The sequence below is a fragment of the Haemaphysalis longicornis genome, unplaced genomic scaffold (assembly GCF_048455015.1).
Source record: "Haemaphysalis longicornis isolate Haplotype H1 unplaced genomic scaffold, Haemaphysalis longicornis Haplotype H1 scaffold_7, whole genome shotgun sequence".
NCBI classification, from domain to species: domain Eukaryota; kingdom Metazoa; phylum Arthropoda; class Arachnida; order Ixodida; family Ixodidae; genus Haemaphysalis; species Haemaphysalis longicornis.
The window spans coordinates 138082357-138107442 of NW_027526422.1; the positions used below are offsets into that span (position 1 = coordinate 138082357).

The 25086-nt window shown below is 49.5% G+C and overlaps 1 protein-coding gene across 5 annotated transcripts in view; it reads left to right on the forward strand.

Annotated features, from left to right (window-relative positions):
• The window catches only part of LOC144147059 (uncharacterized), a 320221-nt gene that overhangs the window by 58732 nt on the left and 236403 nt on the right, over window positions 1-25086 (forward strand). For all 5 annotated transcript variants that reach the window (XM_077679092.1, XM_077679089.1, XM_077679091.1 and 2 more), the window contains exons 6-7: window positions 15832-15964; window positions 21189-21286. In XM_077679092.1, the coding sequence (XP_077535218.1) occupies window positions 15832-15964; window positions 21189-21286 (231 nt within the window). The remainder of the gene's footprint in view (window positions 1-15831; window positions 15965-21188; window positions 21287-25086) is intronic.

Genomic DNA, 25086 nt, shown 5'->3' on the forward strand with positions numbered 1-25086 from the left:
TAGTGAATGTCTTCAGGAACTCCTTTTTGAAGTGAGTCCAGTCGGTCAAAGAACTCTCATGGTTCTCGAACCTAGTTCGAGCAGCATCTTCTAAGTAAAAGAAGACATGCCGAAAAGTTTCTTCGTCGTCCCACCTGTTGAAGATGCGGACGCGCTCCAGCTTCTCCAACCATTCTTCGGGGTCTTCAGCGGGGGCTCCCCGGAACGATGGCGGTTCCCGGGGCTGCTGCAGGACGATTGGCGACGTTGTTTCTTGCACCATGGTGTTGGTTGCAGCGTTCCTTTTCTTGGGCCCTTCTGGCATCAAACCGAACTCGGGTGGTAAATCTTGCAGGCGGGGGCTGGCTCTTGTTGGAGTGGCTTGGCGGCGTCCCGAGGTTGTAGTGGGCATGAAGGGTGCGTACCCAGCACCTCTACCAGATGTCACGAAGAAAAGGACGATGCAGTTGTCTTGAATGAGAAACACGTTTATTGGAGCGAACTTGTGCTCCCCTAACAACTCAAAAGAATACAGAGGCGGCGAAGCAGCGGTCAACAAAGTGACTTGCACAGGCGAGTGTCGTCGAATCGAATGCCCCGGCGTCCGCACTGCAGGCTTTTTATCTTTTGGCGCGCGTGGTTCTCGAAACGTCGATTCGCATCAAGAACATAGTAGATCCAATATGATTATTCTGGGCTGTTCACGTTAGATCGGAATGCTCTCCCTATCACAACAGATAACACATGCGGCACAGAAAGAAAGAATGGAACACGCGCTTCCCTTGGCGCAGAGATAACACAGACCGGCGCAGCCGGGCGGTAAAAGCAAAACACAAATAAACAAACCCAATGTATGGTTCGCGGCAATATAGTCTCGACATTTGGCTTTTCCGCCCTGCAGACCAATCCTTAACGTATGTTTGCTGTACGGCCACTTAATACCGTCGGCCCGGGTTACCCAGGAGGTGCTGTCGAACAAGTTGATGAAGCCTTGCGAAGGAAGCGCGTAATGTCCGCGAAGCTGCGCCACAACAGGCCCAAAACAAGCGTTGCTAAAGCAGACGACAAAGCCGTAACCCGGGTACGCCTACTGGCGAGCACGCACGTCCACACCGGAACTCGCTAAATTCGCCGCGCCATCTACACTATGCTCCGTGAGTGAAACCGTCCGCCTACCGCCTATAGGGTAATGTTTTCAATGTGTTATTCATTTGATTCCATCCCTGCCCCCTTGTGAAGGCCTTCATGGACACCATGAACAATAAACCCTTAGTTTTCACTCATTCTGGTTTCAATACGCAGCTATACAGAAACACCAGTGAGATGTACAAACACTCAGTCTTCTACGTCACCCGAACTCCTTTCTGTACAGTGACATTGTGTCCAGTGAAGTTTTAGGAGAAAAATTCCCATTTCTGGGTTCAGAAATTTTTTGTTTTTTGCACAATTCCCCGCAGGGTTTAGTGCGTACAAATAGAGAAAGAGAGAGAGAGAGAGAGAAAGAGAGAGAGAGAGAGGGAGTGGGGGAGAGAGAGAGGGAGAGAAACGTTTATTGACACCACTGGTATAAGAGGCCATCATGGCTGCCCGAAGGGCGGCCACCACGGCTTGTGCTCGGGTGACCAGTGGGTTAAGGAAAATCGAGCGCCAGAAACGAGGACAGAAAACTTTTTCAAAGAAAGTGCTACGAGTTGTGCCGCGCCTCCGCCAGATGACCCCACGGGTCCCGCGACCGAGAGAAGACGCAGTGAAACATGCCCCTCGCGAGGGGCACGATCAAATGCAGAGCATTTCCGGGGGCGCACGACGTTAAGTAGTTTGCGTTACGTTAATGTTGTTGCACTTGTGGCAACTGCTGACGAGAGAGCGCTCCTCAGGAATAATTTGAATGAGTCAACGATATAAGGCGCGTTAGTAGCGTCCCCTTCTGTGTCGGCTTTGTGGCGCACTGGGTAGAGCACCATGTGCATTGCGTTCCGCCCGCGGAGTCGAGGGACCGAAACCGGGCTCCGGATAGTATTTTTTTATATAGTAGGGAGGGGTGCGGTGCGGACTACGGACGTCAACGCGGGTGACATCGTAAGTTACTGAAATACTCTGCATTTAAAACGAAGAACGATGAGAGAGATGTGCTTCTCTCCAGCCCACTGGGACGAAGACTCCCAGTGGGCGCAGGGAGTGTACGTCCTAGCGGCACAGGGCCTCCGTCCAGTGGCCAGGGAAAGTTATGGGGGGGTGGGGGTCAGAGGGACAGGCCCACGTGTGCTGTTGTACTGTAGATTTAGCGCGACAAAGCCGGCAGAGCAGAAAAGGGTAGGCAGATGGGTAAATGTTATTAAGCAGGGCTCGCTGGCGAGCGTTTCCATTTGGAGGAGGCGCCACAGCCGTTCCTCCGAGGGGGTTAGGTATGGGTGAGCCGGCGGCAACGTGTTGCGGAAGAGGCGGTAGTAATCTGTAACCTCCCTATAAGTGGTGAGGGAGTCCCTGGCGGAGTAAACTCCTTAACTGGAAGTGGTCTCGTCAGGTGCACGGGTGACCAGTGCTCGTGCCGCCTTATGAGCCCACTCCGTGGCGTCTTGTCCCGTGTGTGCCGGTAACCAGAGGAGCTCCGTAGGATACGGGGGGGGGGGCTGAATTTTTAAGCAGAATTTTGCAGGCAAGCCTGTAGATAATGCCGCTAGCAAAATTTTTGATGGCCGTTTTTGAATCAGATAATATTAGATTCGGGGGAGGCTGGTGTGCGTAGCCAGGGCTATGGCCACCTCTTCCGCAACACGTTGGGTTTTGGTGGGAATAATGAGAGATGTGAGAGGATTAGTAGTCAGCGAGGAGACTACAGCTACAGTGAAGGCCGCCTGTGCCTGTGTGCTGCAGCATCTACGTAGAACGCAAGTGTGCGTGCACGCGTCCCCGCTCCTATCCTTCCCTTTTACCTGCCCTCTCTTTCGTTCCCTGAACACCCCTTCTCCAGTGCCGAGTAGCAATCCTGGTTCTAAGCCTGGATAGCTTCTCAGCATTTCCGCTCGATTTTCTCCTCCCAGTCCTGTTAATTTCTGTGCATTCTGTTTTTGCAGCAGATAGACCTTTGCACCCATGTCTACTTTTTGTAGCCTTCCCGACGCAGACGCTCTTTAGAGAATCAGAGTTTCAGCCTGAACTAAATTACACCACATCTACCTCTCAGCAGCATTTGACTACGCATTTCACTTTTTGACAACTTTTGGTACCGACGATTTGTAACAACAAGACATAGTTGGCTGATTGAGGCTTTTTATTGACTTTGATTCAGTATTGCGCCGGCCTCGTACCGGATCAGATGAACTGTGCATTCTGCGTGGGAAGAGCACTATGCTTCGGCGTAATTTTGAAGCTCTTGCAGCCAATCCCTTTGTTGTTGTATCTATAGTGCACTACCAAGATGGATTTCAGAGTATCGCTCGCCAGATTATTGCGCTTACGTGTCTTAACATCGCCAACCCACTATGCGTCCAGGTTTAATGCGAGGATCGCTTTACTGACATAACTTTCGTTTTTACTCCTCGACTACCAAAAATTTCTGCATCGAATAAAAGTTCCCTTTTTCCCTTTTGTTCAAAATTATAGCCGGAAATTCCCCAAAACGGGGAAAATTCACCGCACGGAACATCCCTTATTGTGTCCCCTGTTTACTGCTCTAAGTGAGCATGAGGATTGAACGAAAACTTTGTGGCCTTGTCAAGTACACTTTTAAAGTATATGCGATAGCAGTTCTATATCATCTCGAATATTCTCAGCCTTAATCTTAAGGGATGGTTGGAGTAAAATTGATTAATGTGGATTACTGGGTACACTGGGGGGATTAGTGAGATGAGGGGGTGAGCTAATGTGAATTAGTGGGATTAGTGTGTCAATTAATTTGGATTAGAGGAATTCTCCGGCTGCTTGAGTTCGATTAGCGGGTCGGGCCAACCTCAATGTTTTTGGTTTCTTTGACATTTGGAAATTTTGCGGCGATTTTCCTGTCAACAAATAAGAACATTTAGTTGCGCACAAAATAGCTGGAACGTTGTGTGGCGACCACCTCAGTGCTATAGAATGACTTTTTATGCACGTACTGGCTGTTATGTTGTTTCTAGTGCAAGATTGACGTATCGCTCTGAAAAAAAATTATTGCCTAATGCATATTTTTTATTCATGCAAGGGTTTTCAAAAGAAGTATATATATATACCGTAAGGCTGTAACAAGCAATTAACTGAAAAAAAGAGAAGCGATCAACTGATTGGACACGAAGGACGTACGATAGCGTTGTTCAATACCTTGTAGGCTGGGCTGGCCGTCGCGTAAGGAGGCGGGCCGCCCGCGCCCACAAATTTTGCACGGCGCCTGTCGCCACCGGGCCAGGGCCGCGGAGTAAGGAGACGCACACGCAATGCTGGCGTTCGAGCCTAGGGGGCTCACTTCGTTCTCTTCTTTCTCAGCCCACACGACAGCCTAACGATGACGATGGTGCTGTTGCGGATGCTGCTACAGATGGCCTCCCCCCTAACGAACAGGTTGAAGTGAGCGATGAAAAGTGCTGAGAATGGAAATGAGCTAAGACAGAACTGCATATATACGGTAACTATGTGCAAGATATGACAGAAGAAAGCGCTATAAATCTGTACAGATATGTACAAAGGATGTCCTTGTTAATCGAGATCCCTAGGTTCAGTGTTCATGCCCAGTCGGGGTCCTTGCAGCACCGGTAACACAGCGAGTTCCGGAGGCCTGGGCTGGGAGTGCGGCAGCGGTCGGATGGCGTGACGGATGATGCCGTTACACAAATTCCGCTTGCCGTCGTGCGTGGGATGGTGCCGATGTCGAACGTGGATTCGTCTAGAAGCAGACAGGGACGTGGAGATTGAGTGGCGGTGGGGTGGTCGACCACGGCGTCGACGCCACGCACGGTGCTTGGCCGTCATTCCCTCTTTCTCGCAGCCAAAGCGAATACCTTCTTCGCGCCACGGGGCTCAAGGAGTGGGGCGAAATTCCCATGAGCAACATTTGGCTGAAACGCCGGGTATTGAAGACCACGGTTGCCGGTTGGAAAACCAATGGCGCGAGCTCTACGCCGGCCTCTAGCAGTTGAAGTGCAATTATGGTCAGGATCGACACAAGTACACGACAGTGCACCAGGCAAAGGAACTGTAGCTGAGCAAGGCAACTTTCTTGGTGTTTTGGTGGTGCATGGATTCCGAGAACTGTCGGAGACACCCAGGAGCTCACATCAGGAGTGGACAACGGCTCTAAAGTTTCGGGGGCAGAAGCGTGCCGCTGAAGATTGGTAAGCGCGCAATCAATGATGCAGGGTTGTGTCAAGGAGGCGCTTGTTCAAGTGTCAGTTACTTGAGGTGGATTTGGCGTCTTCATTTTGGATTGGCCAGAAGGGGTCTCGAGGTTTTTGTCCGTCCCGGTGATTGGAGCGACGGGGAGGACGATTGCGCAGTTGACGACGTCTGCATAGGCGCGCCGTTGTCATTGAGTTCGGGTAAATTGGTGGGAGGCTCGATTTTCGGCCTATGCGCTGGCGGTTGTGCCTTCGAAGTGGGTGAGTTCGGTTGGGTCGCGAGCGGCGGAAGACGAACCACTGGTATGCATAAGCACTCTAGCACGGCGTCTTTTAGGTCGCAGTAGAGATTTGGTCCCGATGGTTCCACGCGGAGTTGGGTAAAGACTTCGCTCGGATCAGCCCGGTACGTCATGTTGTATCTTGTGGCTTGGCTAAAGAAGCCACGGATGTAAAAGTGGCTCTCCATGAGCGCACACCATAGGTCCGGGTCCTTGGGGTTGAAAGGTAGCATGGGAGGGAATGGCGAAGATGGCGGCTCGCTGTTGAAGCCTCGCTGATACCCCAGCGGTGAATCCATGGTTGGGTTGAGTCCGGTGTCTCCGGGTAACCACTTTTGTAGTCTGGGCTGGCCGTTGCGTAAGGCAACGGGCCGCGCGCGCCCACAAATTCTGCAAGGCGCCTGTGGCCGACGGGCCAGGGCCGCGGAGTAAGGACACACAGACGCAGTGCTGGCGTTCGAGCCTCGGGGGCCCACTTCGTTCTCTTCTTTCTCAGCCCACACAACAGCCTACCGATGACGATGGTGCTGTTGCGGATGCTGCTACAACCTTGTTTTCTCTTGTGCTAACGTTCTGCACTTCTGGGGCACGGACGGCCATTACCGCTGCTTGTGATTTCACTAAGCTACTATATTTACTAGAGCCCAATCACCGTCTCCTGTCGCTGAAGGGGCGTTAGCAAGTTGCTGTCGCCGGTGTTTCCCTATATTCAGTGAGTCATTATAGGCGTTCCTTCCATATAGCCTGTCTGTAAGCAGATGGACGGCGGGCAGAATGAAGACGCTCTAAACGCCACCTGCCACGCTTGACAGAGGAAGCTAACGCCGATGCCGGACAGTTTCCGACTTGTAGCCGCGCTGAAGATATCGTGATGAAGCTAGAGCTCCATTGGAACTGTACGTGCATGAGAAGCGTGGCATGCCAACCGAACGTTTAATGCGAAATTTTTGTCTCATTGTGCGGAAACAAGTGTGCGTGCCCGGGTACATGTGTACACATTTGGTAGTACCAAAAGCGTGGCGTGCGAGTGGGCTCTCTGCTACACAGCGACGTTGCCTGCCCTCCAAAGAGACGGTCCGCTTGGCAGTAACTCGCCTGTGTGCTTAACTGCTTACTAACCAGAACATTAAGGCGAGGATGAGTGATTTCGAGGTGAGGTGTGGCCCGTCACGAGCAGGCGATTGGGGGGCGGGGATAGCAACGCTAACCCACATCACGCCGACACTCGATGGTACCAAAAACGATGGTGGACGGGCTTGTCGTCTACTTAGTGGGCGGAAGAGGCAATGGGCAGTCTGCAGGGAGGCTGCCCGTTACCAGTTTCAGCCGAAGCCGCAACAAGGGGGAGGCGAAGGAAGGCATCGGCGGCACCGGGGTGATGCCTACGGTTCACCAGGGTACATGTCTGACTAACACAATCGGGTATTGCGAAGGACTAGTAAAGTCCTGGCGAAGTCTCGGTAAAAACAGTGCGTTAACAAAAATTGGGCCTATCTCCCCGCGAGGGGGATTCGAGTAAATGCGTCCCATAGGGGGTGGGTGTATTGCGTTAACGTTTAGTGTTTGGGGAGTTGGTGGTAGTGAATGCGTTGTATCAGCAGCTTCTTGACGTAGTTTGAATGAGTCAAGGATATAAGGCGCGTTCGTAGCCTCCCATTCTGTGTCGGCTTTGTGGCGCAGTGGGTAGAGCACCATGTATATTGCGTTCCGCCCGCAGGGTCGAGGGATCGAAACCAGGCGCCGGATAGTATTTTTTATATAGTTAGGGGGAGTGGTGCGGACTACGACTACGGACGTCAACGCGGGTGACATCGTGAGTTGCTGAAATGCTCTGCATTTAAAACCTCGGTTATCCGACACGATTTCATGCCTGACCCGGGTTATCCAACGATCCAAGCGAAGCGTGCGACCGACCGGCGGACGAAATTAAATTGCCGCGGGCCTGTTCCGCGAGCCTTGTGCCAGCTAAATCGGTTGTCTCCAGCACCGGTTTCTTCTCCGTTTCATCTTTTGTCTCTCTTCGTTCTAGTAGCCGCCTGCTGCACTGCACAAACACTTTCCCCCGTCCTAGCTAGCGTCTCCTAATGTTGTGCAGCGGTCGTAGGGGCAGTGTGCAGGTGTTCATTTCTCCCACTGAGCAGGAATCCCAAACGAGGCTACGCTGACAGGCTTAGGCTTCCACGTGTGTTTCTGGTGATCGTGTGTGCCATGATTCACACTGGCTTGCAGGAATCAAGGCAGTGGAGTGCGGTACAGTGTTTGTTTTGGCTATTGGCTCGTTAACTCCATTATTATTTTTGAATGGACCTTTATTTAGTGCTTTGGGTTTCCGTTTCCTGCAAAGCATGAGGTTGCAGATTAAATTGAATTTTCTTGCAAATCTGTAGAGCAAAAGTATATTTTTCTGCGTAATTGTTACTGTTCGAATTTTACGACGCGCACAATTTTCGACGCTTTTTCACTGTCTCGAGAAAGTCCTACAACCGGCGTTCTACCGTATTTGGAGACGACGTGCGGCCCAGCACTGGTCGGCGACGCGAGTAGGTGACAAAGGGGCACCGCGGCGGCTACGTAGAGCCATGTCAGAGTGCAGATCATAAAGGGGCTATGCAGACAAAACACAAGTTGAGTTCATTCGACAGATCGCTTCATTAGAATCATTCTGACACCACTGTTAGCGTAAACTTCGCTCAGATAGGTTACGTCATTAGGAGAAAAGAGAACAGCCATGCGACCCACCAGCTCATTTCCCGCACTAGAGTCTATGAATTATTGTGGGCGGCTTTGCGCTTCACTGAATCCGGCTAAAGCGAACACAAGTTAGGCAGGCTTGCAGAACGAGCTATTTTCGCTTAAGTGTAATGCATGTTCATTTTGTAGGAGTAATAATGGTAGGGTGAAAGAATGAAAGTTACGAAAGTACACGTAAAGATGGAAGCACCTGTGTGTACTGCTGTGGCTAATGCGGGCACTATGCTTCGTATAGCTGCACGGCAACGCTACGCTTTGGGGTTGTCTCACACGACAGCACCCGATTGGCGTAAGCATCATTGTTTTACGTGGCAATATTTGTCGAGCATACCCCATGATTTACTCGACGATTACTTCCAGTGGCAATAAAAAAAGCCTAATACGGCCAGAAACAAAGCGAGGGCCGACAGTGGTCCTTCACAGTATGGAGGCGCTATCTAGGAGGACCGACAATAAACAAGACGTTCCCAAGCCTGCTGTAGACTAAACGGCGTAATAACGTTCGCTTCAAGACCTGCCCTTGTTAACAACAGCGCCATTGCAGACGTCACAAAGGTCACTATCAAAATTTTCAAATCTAAATTAGAATGAAAATTTTAAGTTCGAATAATCAATTTCTGAATGAATAAAACATTACTTGCTACCGGAAAAGCGCGGGGGAACTGTAAAACACCTATTATTTCGAATAAAACTGACGTGTATATGGTCTGCATGGCCCCTTTAATATCCCCATTCTGGGTTTCCACGTCCCTCAGCTTCTAACTTGTTGTAACCGAGAGAACGAAGAGGCCACCGAAGATAAAGCAACGCGGACCGCGGCGGATGGAAGTATGGCGAACGTGACAGGGGAGGGTGGTATGCTGAGGCCGCTCCAAACATGCTGTTCGGTGGCGACGCGCTACGAGATGACGCCAGAGTATAGCGCGCCGTCCTGAGTTCGCTGATCACAATATAACTTCATGAGACGCAGCAGATATGAGCCGTTGCCCAGAAGGCTGCAGTTGAGAGAGAGAGAGAGTAAACTTTATTAAAGAAAAGAGCCAAGTGGTCGGTTTCCTCAGTCCAGAACCCCGTTGGATCGTCCAGCCGTCTCAGCCCGGTGAATCAGCCGAAGCTGTTCTTCGGCGATCGAGCTGGCCAGTTCTCCTTCCCACTGCTCAACCGAGGGGTTAGAAATCGCGAAAACTGAGGGGTTGAGCTGGCACTCCCACACCATGTGGTGTAGAGTGCAGGGTGCTTTGCAGAATCGACACTGCCGGTCGTATTGCGTAGTCCAGATAAAGTGCAGCTTGGTAGGATGGGGAAAAGTGTTCGTTTGCAGGAGACGCCAGTAGCGCTTCTCTTTGTTGCTGAGAGAGGGGTGTGCAGGGGGAAGCGTAAGCCGGGCTAGCCTGTAGTACTGCGTCACCTCCTGGAATGATGTCAAGGAGATGGCCGTCTCTAGCCAACTCTCTCGCGGCGCTCGGCTGGTTAGACCTCGAGCAGTCTCGTGGGCAAAGACATTGCCACGGAGAGAAGTGTGAGCCGGTGTCCAGACAACTGATACCCTTTTCTTTGGAGGGTTCTGGCTCAAGATCTTCATCTGCGCTCAAATTTCGCATTAAAGGAGCCATAAAGCGAAAACACAAGTTTGGTTCATTCGAAAGATTGCCTCGTTAGAACCATAACGACACCACTTATAACGCAAACTTCGCTCAAATAAGCTATATAATTAGGAAAAAAGGAAATGACCATGCGACCCACCAGCTCATTTTCCGCAACAGACCCCTATAATGTCACTCGAGAATGCTCTGCGATTGGCGGAGGCCGGCAAAAGCAAACGCATGTTAGGCAGGGCTTACAGTTTGCATAGCGAGCTAAATGCCCGTGAAACATACTGCACATTCTTTTTACGACAAAGAACGGTGGAGTAAACGGTTGAAGTTCCGAACGAACACGCAAGCGTGTGCGCCAATGCGTACGAAACTACCGCCGGTCGACCTAGACTTCTCGCCGTCGCGCAGACGAATTTTTAGGTTCGAGGCTCTTAGGGGCCAACGAACCGTCCCAGCACGCGCAGCCGCGACCTTGCTTGGTATCGTAATCCCTTCACAGGAGGTTGGCCGTCATATCGCCAACCAGCAAAGGTAAAAATAGAAACGAGGGGAGTAAGGAACAGCAAGCAGCGACGAGATAGTGACAGTCGTCGCAGTTTCGGAATAGTGTTGGCTTGCTGCTATTGTTAGGAGCTCATTTCCAGTTTACAACCACTGAAAACTTCAGTTTGTTCGAGTACTTTACAATGAAATTTCGTTGGTACGTTTTAAAATGCCCATGTAGTACGGGCAAATCGTCGAGGGAGTGCGACATCCCCGGTGAGGAGATCTCCTTTCATGTGCTGCCCAACGACGAACCTCGGCGAAGCAAGTGGCTACGTTTTGTGAACTTTGCAAACGGAGGAGAAAGAGAGTTAGAGGATGTACGAGTGTGCTCGCTTCATTTCCGAGGAAGTGATTACGGCAGGGACCCTTACGTTAGCTCACTCCTGGGACATGCTGGCGCTCGCCGCCGACTTCGCCAAATCGCCGCCAAAGCGCTCTGACCTTGGGGGAAAAAAAATCGCGCCAATCCACCCCGTGAATGTTGTTGGAAAGCAAAGCTGTAAACGGCACCCATAACGATTACTCATGCGACGTCACATAAAATCACTCACATCGCTCTACAAAAAGTAAAACCAGAGAGAAGTGCACTTAACCACACCGTTTATTACTTCAAAGAGATATTTTCGGTAAGGTTAACTCAATGCATGATGCATGAGCGGTGTTTGGTTGAGTTGTATTGGTGTAGCACAAGAGTGGAAACTTTTTTTTATAAAATCAAAGTAAGCTCCAACCCGGTGTTAGACGATCTGACTTCTCCGTCTCGGCGCCGAGGACGGAGGCGACGAGACTTGCGGCTGAGAAGGAGGAGGAAGAAAAACTTCTGTTCAGATTTCTGAACGGCCCAGAGTGCAGCCCTGGGGAGTGATTCCTTCTTCTGTGGGGCCTATATGCAGTCCGCGCGGCCTGTGTTCTGTCCACCCGCTGAAGCTGGGTAGTTAGAGAGGGCCTGGAGAGTAGCATCTCCCATTGCTCTTATGGGTAGTTGACGGAAAGAGAGGAGGGTGCTCAGGGCTAAAGTCGCACACCCCGATTACCGGGCGGGGTGTGCGACTTTTCCTACTTCTGTTCCTACTTCTGAGCAAAATTTACATTCAGCGTCGTAGCGTTTCGGGTGCATTAGGTGAATACGCGTAGGCTGTGGGAAGGAGCCCGGATTATATGAGCCGTAGGGTAGTTTGTTGTTCTCTGGAAAGGTCGGGGTAAGGAGAAGGTACGGTCTGTCTCAGAAGGCGATAATGCTGGATTATCTCCCTGGACGTGACAAGCGAGTGACTGTCCTCGTGCAGCTCCATAGCACGGGAGGTAAAAGCGCAGGCTTGTTGGGTGGGCGTATTTGTTGCCCTCCATTGAAGCGTGAGGGGGTGTCCAGATGAGCTGAATGGAACCGTTTGGGGAGTGGTTTTTTAGCACGCACAGTGCAGGTCAGGACACCCAACCCGACCGGTAATTCCAGTAGGATTGCTGGGAATCGGGTACTACCCTCCGAACCCCTGGTTGAGTGAGAGCCAAGGTGATGGCTGCCTCTTCTGCTGCCGTCATTTGTTGGGTCCTAAGCGAGGTACACGCAAGGAGGCTGGTTCTGGAGGTAGCCACGATGATGGCGTGTTGCTGCCCTCGATGTTTGGAGAAGTTTCTGTAGATAACTGCATGAGCCCCCCCGAGGGTGGTGTTTAGCGCTTGAGCCCGTGCTTTTCGGTGACCCTCGTCATGTGAGGGGTTCATATTTCTAAGCAAAGGGAGCATCTTTTGTTTTAGTCACCAAGAGTCTGGGAGTATGTCAAGCGGAGTGACATTCTGGGCTGCCCAGCTAATCTGGTGAAGCATGCGGTTACCCACCGCAGTTCTGAGTCGGACATTCTGGTTAGAAAGATGGCCTTCTATCAGCTCTTCCACCGTGTTGTGGAGCCCGTGCTAAGAAGCCTCCGTGTGGACGCACTCATGAGAAGACCAATGGCCTGCTCAACCGCCTTTCTAATCATTATATAAAGCATCTCTGTGTCTTACTCGTCGAGAAGAAGACAGGGGGTTGACGTAAGTGACTCTCGAGAGGACAAAAGCTTCAATTAATCGAAAGCTACCAGATTCCTTTAGGCCTCGCTTCTTGGTGGCAACTCGCCTGATCATGTGTATGATTTGATTAATGCTGTTTTTAGGCGCTACAAGGAGACGTCACTCTTGGTGTTATCCTCGAGATGTAGGTCCAGGATCTTGATGCTGGGGCTTGGAGTGATGGCCTGGTCATCAAGGAGTATTTGAATGTATTCCTTGATTTGGCGTGAGGGCGGACGACAAGAAGCTGGGATTTTTTACGTGAATACTGGAGGCCACAGGCTTTAGCACATTGGCGTACTAAAAGTGAGATTCCATGGATTGGTGCGAGATTCCTTTAATTTTTTAACTCTCAGCACATGAGCAAGGTGCGCACAGGGCCGCTAGACGGGCGTGAGGGTTCGTGTGACGCTTTCACGTGGTATTCAGCGAGAAGCCAGGGGGTAAACCCGTAGATGTGCTTGATAAGTACACCATTTGTCTTCCCGTGTTCGCGTGGGCTCGTAGCTAAATCGGTAAGACAACGGGCTCTCGCTTTGTTAGTCTATTAGTTCCAGGTTCGATTCCCGGCGGTGACAGTAAATTCGTTTCTTTGTTCGCTGGAGTTTTCTGGTGACACCAATGGTCGCGAAAGAACCCTTGGGGGGTAGAGGTAGAAAGCTTTGCTTTAAAATGCCGTAAACACCGCGCATTGACGCTCGTATCTTTCTGGTCGAAGCGGAGAGTTCGCGCGAACGGCTTTCCATACACGACACCGGCCAACTGGCATAAGCGATACTGCTACTGAAATTGAACTATTATTAACCGTAATAAAAATGCGGCCCATACGTACCAGTCTGTTTTTGTCCGTCGCGACGGGACTGACGAGGCAGCGGTGCCGACGGCAGGGTGATCGTCTGTTGTGGCCATCGCGGAATGGTCGCTTTCCCGTTCACCGCGTATTCCACAACTCTTGCCGCTCGTGCACTTAGAAGCATTGAGCGTTCAAGTGGTTGAGGTTGTTAAATGCAAGCCCGAGCTCCTCGGCGATAGTTTTGTTCTCCGGATCAGGTGATTCCATGACTAGGGCTGCGGGTGTACTAGGCTTTACTAGTATTTTTAAAATGGCCGCCGTCTCGGTCGACTCCTGCGTGTAGGTGGTGTATAGAGTGGACATACTAAGTATCTGTTTCATGGACCGGCTCGTATGACGCCATTGTTCTCGTCACGGAATGTGCAATTTTAGCGGGAGATTTAAAATTTTGGCTAAAATTGCCTTATTTCTCAGTGAATAAAGCATCATTTGCTTCCGGGAAAGTGCTTGGGGTACTATGAAACACCTAATCTTTCGAATAAAACAAACTTTTGTTTTCTCTTCATGGCTCCTTTAAGGAGTATCACAATCGTCAGCTTTTTTTTGCATCCCCAAGGAAACAACCGCGCGGTGTGAAACTCCGGGGTTTATTAACCAAGTATAAAATTCAGTTCAATTATATATACGAGCTCAGTTAGATTATTATAAAATTACTATTCCTACCTGAATGAAGTTGAAAGAAGCACCAAAGCTAAAAGTGCTTAAAACCTTCACTGAAAGCGCGTCAAGTCGATCGTCAAACCTTGAAACGGCCATATTGCCCACGAAGAATGAACGATTGCGACGATTTTTCGCGCACTAAGTCAATGCATTTATCTAAATGTATCTAAATGAGATAAATATTTACTTTTGTACTCTTTCATGATAGGTGCGTGATAGCTAAAGGAATCGTTCATTTTTCCTGATTTTACAGTAACCGTTTTGACAAAATGGGGACCAGGTTTCACGCACGTGGCGTGTGTCCACAGATCTTATCAGGGCTATTCTGTCGACCCACCGGCCTATGGGGAAATGCATTCGTTTTTTGACGGGACGCCATTGATCAAACTAAGAAAGCTTTCGTTCCTATTACTTGTGCTCATAAAGAGTAATGTTTTCATATAACCACACATTAGCAGCCCTAAATTTCCCTGCGAACCTTTTATTTCGCTTCAGTGAATGTTGTAATCGTTGTCCTCCAATGGGAAACATTTTGCTGTGGATTGTACAGTTCAGTTGGTCAGGTCAAAACGTTCGCACAAAGAAAATTCTTTTTTTATGCCGACTTGACAGAAAAAAGAAAACACAGCACAAGGAATATTAAACATAAAAAAAACCATCCCAGATTTTTTTCTCCAAATCCGTTTGAATCTGTTTGAACCGGTTCGAATCGGTTCGAACCAGAACGGAATGGTGCTCCGGAACGGAACCCGCGACCGAACCCAAAAGACTTGAACCCGAATCCGAACCGAACCCGCAAAAAGTGCGGTTTGACACCCTGGCAACAACCGACCTGTCGCAAGTTCCCGAACCAGCACCCAGCTGTGCTTCCCTCCAGCACCGCTGGCGCGGCTACGAAGGCACGCACGCCCCTCGATCGCGCAATCGCCACCCGATTGCGCGATTGCGCCACCCGATGGGAGACACCCGAAAGCGCTCCCGCGTCCCGGCCGAGTTTGAGACGACGGTCATTCCTCGTACCCATCTACGCAGATCAGCGAGCCCGCAGGAGTACCTTGAGTTTTCCCAAACAGTCCTGCAGCGTGCGTGGACACCACCGCGCACCAGAACAATAGCCCCCGTCTTCCAGGGACACATAGCAAGCGCACCCCGACCCCAGAACGAGTGGCGCCGTCCACGAGGTCCTGCGCCAGACGCCCTTTTGACCCACTCGTGCGAGTCACATCATCTCACCGTGTGAGCGCATTCGCACCAGTCCAAATTTATTATTAATTAGACTTTCTGTAGCCAAACCTATGTTGCCGATTTTCTCCTAAACTCGGTATGCATCTATCTAAAGGGTAGCGTAACGTCATCACCCCATCGGGGGCGTCACTCCTGCCCTTACGAACAGATTCGGCGCGGCACACATTATTCTACAAGTTGAACGTTTAAAATTCACAGCTTTGCGAGCTTTGCGAATTGAGCTCATTTTCTCGGAAGCTCCTGTTCCTGGACAATCACCCTAAGAGTGCGTATGTGGCACAAAAGGAAAAAAACCACAACTTCTGTACTGCTTTTGCAGCCCGCGATAATACCACAGCTCCGATCTTCTAGCGCGTATAACCGGGTTAAAATCATACAGCGGCAGTCGCTTTTGTGACCGGAAAACTGCAATAACTACAACTAGGGTCATTTTTAGCAGAGGCCGTGGAGGCTTTCGCCCCAAACATTGCTGCTCATTTGTTGTTACGGTGCCAGCTTTAAAGTGGAGTAACAAGGTGGGAAGAGTGAAGTTCGTGGCGCCCTAAGAGCTGGTATTTTTGTTCCAGTTTTGTGTAGGATTCGTGGTCAAAGACAGTGACGGAAACGCTGACAACATATCCGTGGCGCAACATGACGATTTCTACGGCTGCACGAGACTTAAACTGGACTTAATCGCAAGGCCTGCAGTCGGCGATTTCAGTTGAGTGTTCTTATAGTGTTCTTTGTTTCGAGGGAACAGTATGTCGAAACATTTTTGTTTCAGAGGACCAAGTAACTTGAATTTTCTTGCATGGTCGTCTGGTGTGTCAAATGTGCTTTTTTTGCATATAAGTACCCCTGACTCTTGTGGACGACATGCCGGAAATTTTGTGGAGCTCTGCTACGAAGGGGATTCAATCAGGGATGTCTTCTTCATTGTTCAGAAACCAGGTATTCGCCCCTGCAGTCAGGGAAAACAAGACATTCTTCCGCTTGAATATGTCGTCCCATCGGTTGACAGCGCTTATCTGGTTGAGTTGATCCAGCCAATTTTTAACATCGTCACCCCGGAGGCCAGACAAAAAAAAACTGCACCAATCCACCCTGTGAATGTGATTGGAAAGCGAAGCTGTAGACGGCACCCACAACGCTTACCCATGCGATTTCAATTAAATTCACTAATGTCGCTCTACAAATAGTGAAACCAGAGAGAAGTGAAATGCACTTAACCAGACCCTTCACTACTTCATAGATATTTATTCGTAAGGTTAAATCAATCCATGGTGTATGAATGGTGGTTTCTTTAGTTGTAATGGTGCAGCACGTGAGTGTAAACTCTTTTTTTATAATATTTGGGGAAGCTCAAACCCCTTTGTTAGACGATCTAACTTCTCCGTCTGACGCTGCGGACGGAGGTGACGAGATCGGCGGTGGAGACGGAGGAATAGCAGCAGGAGGAGCAGGACGAGGAAGAGGAAATACTTCTATTCAGATATATGAAAGGTCTGGAGTGTGGCCCACGGAAGCAGTTCCTTCGTCACTGGAGCCCGTGTGCAGTCCCCGCCGCCTGTGCTCTGTCCACCAGCTGAAGCTGGGATGCAGAGAGCGGCTGGACAGCAGCATCTCCCGTTGGGTAGCTGACGGAAAGATATGAGGGTGCTCAGGGCTATAGTTGGACACCAAGATCATGTGACGGAGTGTTCCTACTTCTGAGCGAAATTTACACTCAACGTCGTAGCGATTAGGGTGCATTAAGTTAAGATGCGTCAAGTGTGGGAAGGAGCCGGATTGTATGAGCCGAAGGGTAGTTTGTTGTTCTCTGGAAAGGTCAGGGTAAGGCGAAGGTAGGGTCTGTCACTGAAAGCCATATTGCTGTGTTCTTTCCCTGAACGTGACAAGCATGTGACTGTCCTCGTGCAGGTCCATTGCACCGGAGTTTATAGCGCATACTTGTTGGTGGGCGTATTGGTTGCCCACCATGGAAGCGTGAGCGGGTGTTGTGATGAGCTGAATGGAACCATTTGAGGAGTCGGTTTTAGCAGACGCAGTGCAGGTCCTGACAGCTAACCCGACTGGCAATTCCGGTAGGCTTGTTGGGAATCGGTGACTACCTTCTGAACCCATTGTTGAGTGAGAGCCAAGGTGAGGGCAGCCTCTTCTGCTGCCCTGATGCCTTGGGTCTTGAGTGAGGTACACGTAAGGAGGTTGGTTCTGGAGGTAGCCAGGACAATAGCGTAGTGCTGCCCTCGATGTTGGGAGGCATCCGTGTAGATAACAGCATGATCCCCACCGAGGGTGGTGTTGAGAGCTTGAGCCAGTTCTTGTCGGCGACCCTCGTCGTATGAGGGGTTCATATTTCTAAGTAAAGTGAGCATATTTAGTTCTTGTCGCCAAGAGTCCGGGAGTGCATCAAGTAGTAAAGTGACATTCTGTGCTGCTCAGCCAATCTGGTGAAGGTTGCAGCGACCCGCCGTACTTCTGCTCATTCGCCGCTTCTGGTTAGAAAGATTTCCCTCCATCAGCTCTTTTCATCCTGCTGTGGAGGTACGTGCTAAGCAGCCCCTCAGTGGACGCACTCATTGAAAGACCAATGGCCTGCTCAACTGCTCTTTTAATCATTATATAAAGCATCTTTATGTCCTCCTTGCCGTAAAGAACATAGGGTGTTGACGTAAGGAATTCTCCAGAGGAAAAAATTACGGCCACCTATGCTCGCGGGAACCCTGTTGTGATGCGACGCTGTAGGGGGTTCCATTGAGCGTTTCCGTTGTGTCGATTACTCGAATTGCGTGAGCAATCGTCGGATAATGCGAGAGAGAAAGAGAGAGAGAGAGCGAGAGAGAGAGAGAGAGAGAGAGAGAGAGAGAGAGAGAGAGAGAGAGAGAGAGAGAGAGAGAGAGAGAGAGAGAGAGAGAGAGAGAGAGAGAGAGAGAGAGAGAGAGAGAGAGAGAGAGAGAGAGAGAGAGAGAGAGAGAGCGCATCGCAGACGACCGTCGACTGAAAGACCGGCCGGAGCTCGGCACTCCGCTTGTATGCGGAGCGCGCCCAAAGGAGAGGAGACCGCGGAGAGAGAGGGCGTTGAACATGCGCACAGCGCGCTTGCGCCGCGCGCAGCGCAGCCCACCGGCCGAGTGAGAGAGCGCGCTGCACTGCGCGCGCCACAGATGTTGGGAGAGAGGGTGCGCTATCACGGCGAGAGGAGAGGGGTGAGCAAAGGAGAGACGCCGCTGTGTGGACGCGGACAACGACGACGCAGGAAGGACAGGGCCGCCGGCAAGAGATGCTCCTCTCAGCCTCGCATCTAAAAAAGCTTGAATTAATCGAAAGGTATCGGATTCCTTCACGCCTCGCTTCTTGGTGGCAACTTGCCTGATCATTTGTATGATTTCATTGATGCTGCGTTTGAGGCGCTGCAAGGATCAGTCTTTCTTGGTGTTGGCGTGGAGATGTAGGCCCAGGATCTTGATGCTGCGGCTTGGAGTGATTGTGTTCCTCGATGTGTCGTTTCGCGTGAGGGTTGACATCAAGGAGCTGTGATTTTTTACGTGAACACTGGACGCCACAAGATTTAGTACATTGGCCTACTGAAAGTGAGATGCCATGCGTCGGTGTGAGCATCATTTCATTTTTTAAGATTTACCCCATGCCCAAGGCGCGAACAGAACCACTAGACATGCCGTGTCCGAACCATACAGGAGCGCGAGAGGTCGCGTGATGCTATCACGTTGCATTCAGCGAGAATGCAAGGGGTAAACCCGTAGATGTGCTTGGTGAGTGCACCACCTCTTTTTCTCGTCTCGCGTGGATTCATAGCAACATTCGTAAAGTAACGGGCTCTCACTTTGTCATTATATTAGTTCCAGGTTTGATTCCTGGCGGTGGAAGTAAATTCTTTTATTTATTCGCGGGAGTTTCCTGTTGACACCAACGGTCGCGAAAGAACCCCTGGGGGTAGAGGTAAAAAGCTTTGCTTTAAAACGGAGGACCGCGCTGACAGCTGGTTATTGTCATGGGAGGCAGGACCGGGGGCGCAGCGTTGCTACCCGAGTAGCTGCTCTCGTGCTGCATGGAGCTGGTGGGCAGTAGCAACCGCCGACCTGATCGGAGCTCCAATGGTGCGACCGCAAGAGGTAGACGGCGGGATCAAAGGCACCCTCCACCACTTGAGCGAAGCGACGAGAACACTTGAGGACCGCTTTATTTGCATGCGCCGGGAACGGCCAAAAAAGAATAGCAACCGTTCCAGCAGCGGAGGTGATGATCATCCGTGGAGGAGGACGATAAAATGAGATGATGATGGACGCGCACAATGTAGAAGCGACACGAAGCATAAACGAAATATTGGCCGCTCACTTTGCTAAGCTTCTCGTATGCTAAGTTCATGCTCACGACGTATGTACTTTATGCTGGCGTACTTCATCATCCTGGGAGGATGAGTTCATTTGGCTACTATTGTTTATTAGTAGGTACATTCTATGTTCGGCATTAGCCAGCCCCTCGTTTCATGGTAGTCTTTCCTCTTTACATGTTCCTTCGTATGTCTCAGTGTTACAGACAATACTGCACTATTATGTATTCTGTTAATATTTCGATGGTTACGCTTGCAGTACAGTGAAATATTAATAAACAAATTTTATAAAATATCGGACAACTTGTAAAGTTTGGACCGTACATTTTTCAGGTTGTAGCGAAGTACACTTAGGAGCGCATCTCGAAATATTGTAGGCAGACACTTTAGGCAAGAGAGCGTGACTGAGCGAATCAGCGCTTCAGGAGCCATGCTGAAGCTGTGAATTTCGAAGTGGCTTGGATACAGAAAGGAAAGTTGCGTTATGTTCAAACCCAAACTTCTGATGAATGTGTAGAGAAATTCCACAACAGAATGAGGGAAGCTCACACGAATGCGTAAGAGTTCGAGGCAGCGAAGCTATACGCAACAGTAGCGTTTTTACTCTTTTCGCCTCAAGGTGTTGTTTAAGCCTCGCCGCTATACCAGAACCCCAGCTGGATGGTCGTCTTCGCCCTCGCACATGGTTCTGCGCCGCACGTGCCATCATGGCCTTCCTTGGTTGCGCCCGCTTATCGCTGCGGCCTCCTCGCCTTCCTCCATCACGTGCCGCGCATGGGACCCGTACACGTCTGCTTTCCCTCCTCGCCTATCTCTCCCCTGCCGCCTATCTCTACCCGTTTGCGGACCGCAAGCGCCCGGCACGGAGTAGCGGCCCGTGGTTTGGCCTCTACTGCTCAAGGGCAAAACTGGTCACCCGGCGAAGACTGCCTGAGGTAGCGCTAACGTAGCTGCCTTCGCCCTTGTCAGTGTTATTGTGAGAAGTGTGCTGCAGTTGAAGTTTATCTCTCCCTATTGCAGCTGGCTTGGCAAAGAGATAAGACATGGCGCGGACGATAATAATACTCAGTTTGTTGTTTCTTGTTCCCGTGCGTGCGAAGAATGGTATAACGCTCTTACTTGGGAGGTGTCGACAAAAGTTAGGGCGTTCCGGTTGTTTTGAGCTTCTATCGCACAACTTACAGCGCAGCCGTGAAGTCGGGGCGCAAAGTACTGCTCAGAACTGCTTCACTTGTATAAAACTGACAGATCAATGTAGTCCATTTGCGAGCTCGGTTTTCTGCTTCAAAATGGCGGTTAAACCCCGTAGTAAATTTCCTTCACAAAAATGTTTAGCCGAAATTTGGGAACAATCGCAGAATTATTTAAACAAAAGTAGCCTCATGGAAACACACACCAAGATTGTGTAGCTTTGTTTTAGCCGCACCGACATTACGAATAAACGACGTTACACCTTGAATGTCTTGGTGCAACGGGAGATGCCGCTGCACTTGGGTTAACCTCGAATACAGGATGCATCGAATAAAACATGACTGCTCAGAAACCCCACTTCCACATGAACTAAAAATATTACACTGTTTTAACAAAAACTTTTAGGGGCCACCCTGACGGACTGTCTGACTTCGGGAAAACTCGGGGGAATGCAAGACTTCATGCAAGAGCTTCCTGACGTCAACATGAAACCCACAAGAATGGTAAGTTCCCACGTTTTGTAAAGTTGAACTCAAGAAACCCTCGCAGGCACTGTGGCATGTTTGAAATACGTCTGTTTGGTTTGCCTGGCTGTGCTCGTGATTTGGGTGAATTTTCGCTGCCTAAAATTCTCTGTACCCAGTGCGGAAATGGTGGATTCTTTGCTCTGAACAATAATGGTTATGAATTACAAGAACAATAAAGGTTATGAATTACAGGTCACAATTAGGCAGGCTGTTTGGCTTAGCAACATTCTCTATATTTCTCTGCGGAAGGTATTCAGTGTTACAATTTTACTACTTTAATAAACGGGCTCATGAACTGACACCCTTCACCTTCCACCGAGGTATAACGGGTAAATAAATACATTGAAAATGGGTGTTTGGAATAAAAATAAAAAAGTAAAAAGGCAATTAAACAAGATAATTACGAAGAAAGTGACTCACTACAGAGCACAGATTAATACAAAAGATCTAAAAGTGATATCGCGTTATTGCCGCCGACTTTGTTTCTGCGTTGTATTTAATTTACCCGTTATACCTCGGTGGAACGGGAGGGTTTGAGTTCACGAGCCCCTTTTAATAAAGTAAGAAAATCGTAACACTCAATACCTTCCGCAAGCAAATATACTGGGCGCTGCGTTCCAGACAGAAAAAAAAAATAAAGTTGCCATTTTAGTCTTCATGTCAGGGACACTTAAAAGGGTCGAGTATGCGATGCGGATGGATGAATTTAGTTAAATAGCTTCTCTTTTGGAAATAATTAAACAAATTACTTACGAAACAAGTCGATGAGGAAGAAAATGAGAGAACGACGTAGATAAGCCTGCAGAAAAAAAGAGTATATACTTCCCATAGTCCAGCTAAAGTTCTTAAAAATAACGCACTAGACAGCTGAATATTTTTTTGCTGTTACTGGGTGTGCTTCATTGGTTTTTTTTTGTTAGAACATGCAGTTCCAGCTCAAATACTGAGTTAAAGAAAACCTCTTTCCTCGCCCAAAAACTCAAGTGCGCTTTATATTCATTTACGCTTAATTATGTTTCATTGAATAAACCATGTTACCAGTGCTTGGGGTGTGCAAACTTTATTCGTTTTGTACGTAGTTTGTCTGGGACACATTCGGGAATGAAATCTTTCTATGGCTACAGTTCGCGTGATACGAACTAGTGCGGGTTTCGTATTTTCGTGCATGGTACCCAGGAGTCTCCAGGGTTTTGTTGTCCCTGATTCCACAGGTCTTCAGGAAGTAGTGTAGGTTGTGTGAGCGACGAAGAAGCTTACCTGATCATAGTGTTCCTGCAGTGAGTGAGGACGAAAAGACACAACCTAGTGTGTGTTCGTTTCCCGCACGGGCGTGTTTTCGTCTCTGCGCTCAAATATCGCTATTAAAATAGGCGCAAAATTCAGTTATTTTGACCTGACATTTTGTATTTATTATGCCAGAGTACGAAGAAGCCGTGGACTTAGAAGGTGGATGCGTCTTTCTTCATTTAATGCGGGGGCCAGGATGGTGGGCAGTAAAGACTTGCGACCGCCAAGCCACGCAACCATGTTTCATGTGCCCGAGGAAATGCAGCACTGATGATGATGGAGGGAGTGTTTGTTTCATGATGATGATAATGGCGCTGACCTCCGATGATTATGCCGCGAGTACAAAGTTCCCCTAGTGCGGAGGGCGTACAACTAACTTTGCTAATACGTGCACAAAACGATGTATGGAGACTAATGCAGAAAACAATTGGCAAAAAATATCCACAGGTGTCTGCAGGTATGTGCATGTAGTGTTCATGGAGTGTCGGCGTAGGTGAAGGTTTCCTTTTGTCCAAGTCGTTATCGCGATGAGTTCAGCTTTGGTCTCTTTGTTGGTTGAGCCTTGGTGCTGCGCAAGAGACGAGGCCCAACGGAAGCGTGACAGTGTTTAGTCAGAGGTCTCGGACGAAGAGGGAAGGACCGCCAGTTCTGCTGTTTCTCCAGCCTTGCACCACTGGTCCAAGTTGCAAAAGTTTTTGCTCGTCGTATTTTTTTCAAGCTCCTCACAAGCCGCAAACCCACGCGCACGCCTGGACGACGTCGGGAGCTCCTCACGAGGAGTGCGCTCACGTTTGCTTGGTATTACTTGTTACGTTTTTTGGTAACGCTCGACTGCATACCGAAAACATTAAACAACCCTGCTGTTCAAAAATTTTCGTGCACGAGCGCTGTCCCTCATATTCAAACGGTGGCACACCGTTTGAAAAACGTGGTTACGAGGTAACGCGTACCCCGGGGTGTTTTCCGCCCCAAATATGTTACTGCGGCTACTCCCGGCATAAGTGACGGTCTGCGAAAAAATAGCTCACACCTTGGTAATCTGTAAAGCAGAGCTTGTATCCGAATGCCCCTTGGCGCGCGGTAAGGCCTACATTCGAATGGCCGGAAGCTGTGTCAACGACCGTCCGAGTGCACATGCTTTGAAGGTCAAAAGAGCGTTGTTTTGGCACACTTAACCCGGCCTTCTGATTGGTGCACTTGGGCACCGAATCTTATTGGGCCGAGTTACTCATCAGTTTCAGGGGCCGCCCAGGGCTGGACCTAATACAAGCGTTTCGATCACGATATTCTTCTCGGGCTACCCAAAAATTGTGTCTGTCTGTCTGTCTGTCTGTCTGTCTGTCTGTCTGTCTGTCTGTCTGTCTGTCTGACTGTTTGTCTTTCTGTCTGTGTGTCTGTCTGTGTGTCTGTCTGTGTGTCTGTCGGTCTGTCTGTCTGTCACTTATTTCAGCCACAAATTCTATGTGAAAGAATTCTTCACACCGATGTATACATAGGAAGGCCAGGCTAACGCTATTGCTTGCTGTGTCAAACATGCCCACAGTCTACACTGCAAAGGAAGCTTCAGACACGGTTGAGGCAAAATTTAAGTACCTACCGAAGGCTTATCTGGTTGTTTTGTTTTGAATGCACGTTTATTTTGTTTTCACGAAAGGAAAAAAAAACAGCGCGCTAAATAAACCGCGCAAGGAAATCGATAAAACAGATCTGTAGCTCTTGCTGTTCCACGCCGGGAAAAAACAGCCAAACGAGAACGTTGTGCTGCTGTCCAGAAAGTGTTTTAGAATTCGAACGTGACAAAATATAAATACATTCGAGAAACTTCCACTGGATGTCTCCTAAAACGAGTAAGAAGTGAGGGCGTGAGCGTGAGGGTTTCGAGGGTGGATCGGCGGAATATTTTTTCTTGTAGGTGCGGCAAGGAACTATAGTCTTTTGAAGACACTTGCAGCAATTTTGTTATGATTCGAAATGGGACCAATGCTAAGGCGACGCTTCTCAAAACGTAAAGCCGTTACACTCAATATGAAAGCTGTCGTGAGTGCTTAGCAGTGGTTTGCCATAATGCGCTGCGGCGCCGTTATCAATCCACTGCTACTACCCATAACGCTCTTCACCTCCCGGTCTCACTCCTCTCTTGATGAATTGAACGGAGATTTGTCAAGTGCAATTCAAATTTTTCGGCTTCGCAGTGCTCGCGTGCCTTCTCCCTGGACCAGCGCGAGGTGGAGGTCTGTTCTTTTTGTGCTTGCTTTCATGTCGCAATAACCGGCGCCTTACAGTGGAGTTTGGAGCGCCTAGTTTTTGGCGGCCACCTTTTTCGCTTACTACCGTAAAAAACAACCAAACGGGCGTTCTTACCTATGTGGACACAGGGGCGGCCGATTATACACACAGAGTTTGCCTCAAATTTACCTGCAGGTTTCTTTGTGCTAACAAACGGTGAGATGTATAAGTGCGAGCGGTACAGGAGCTTCTAACAGGCATGG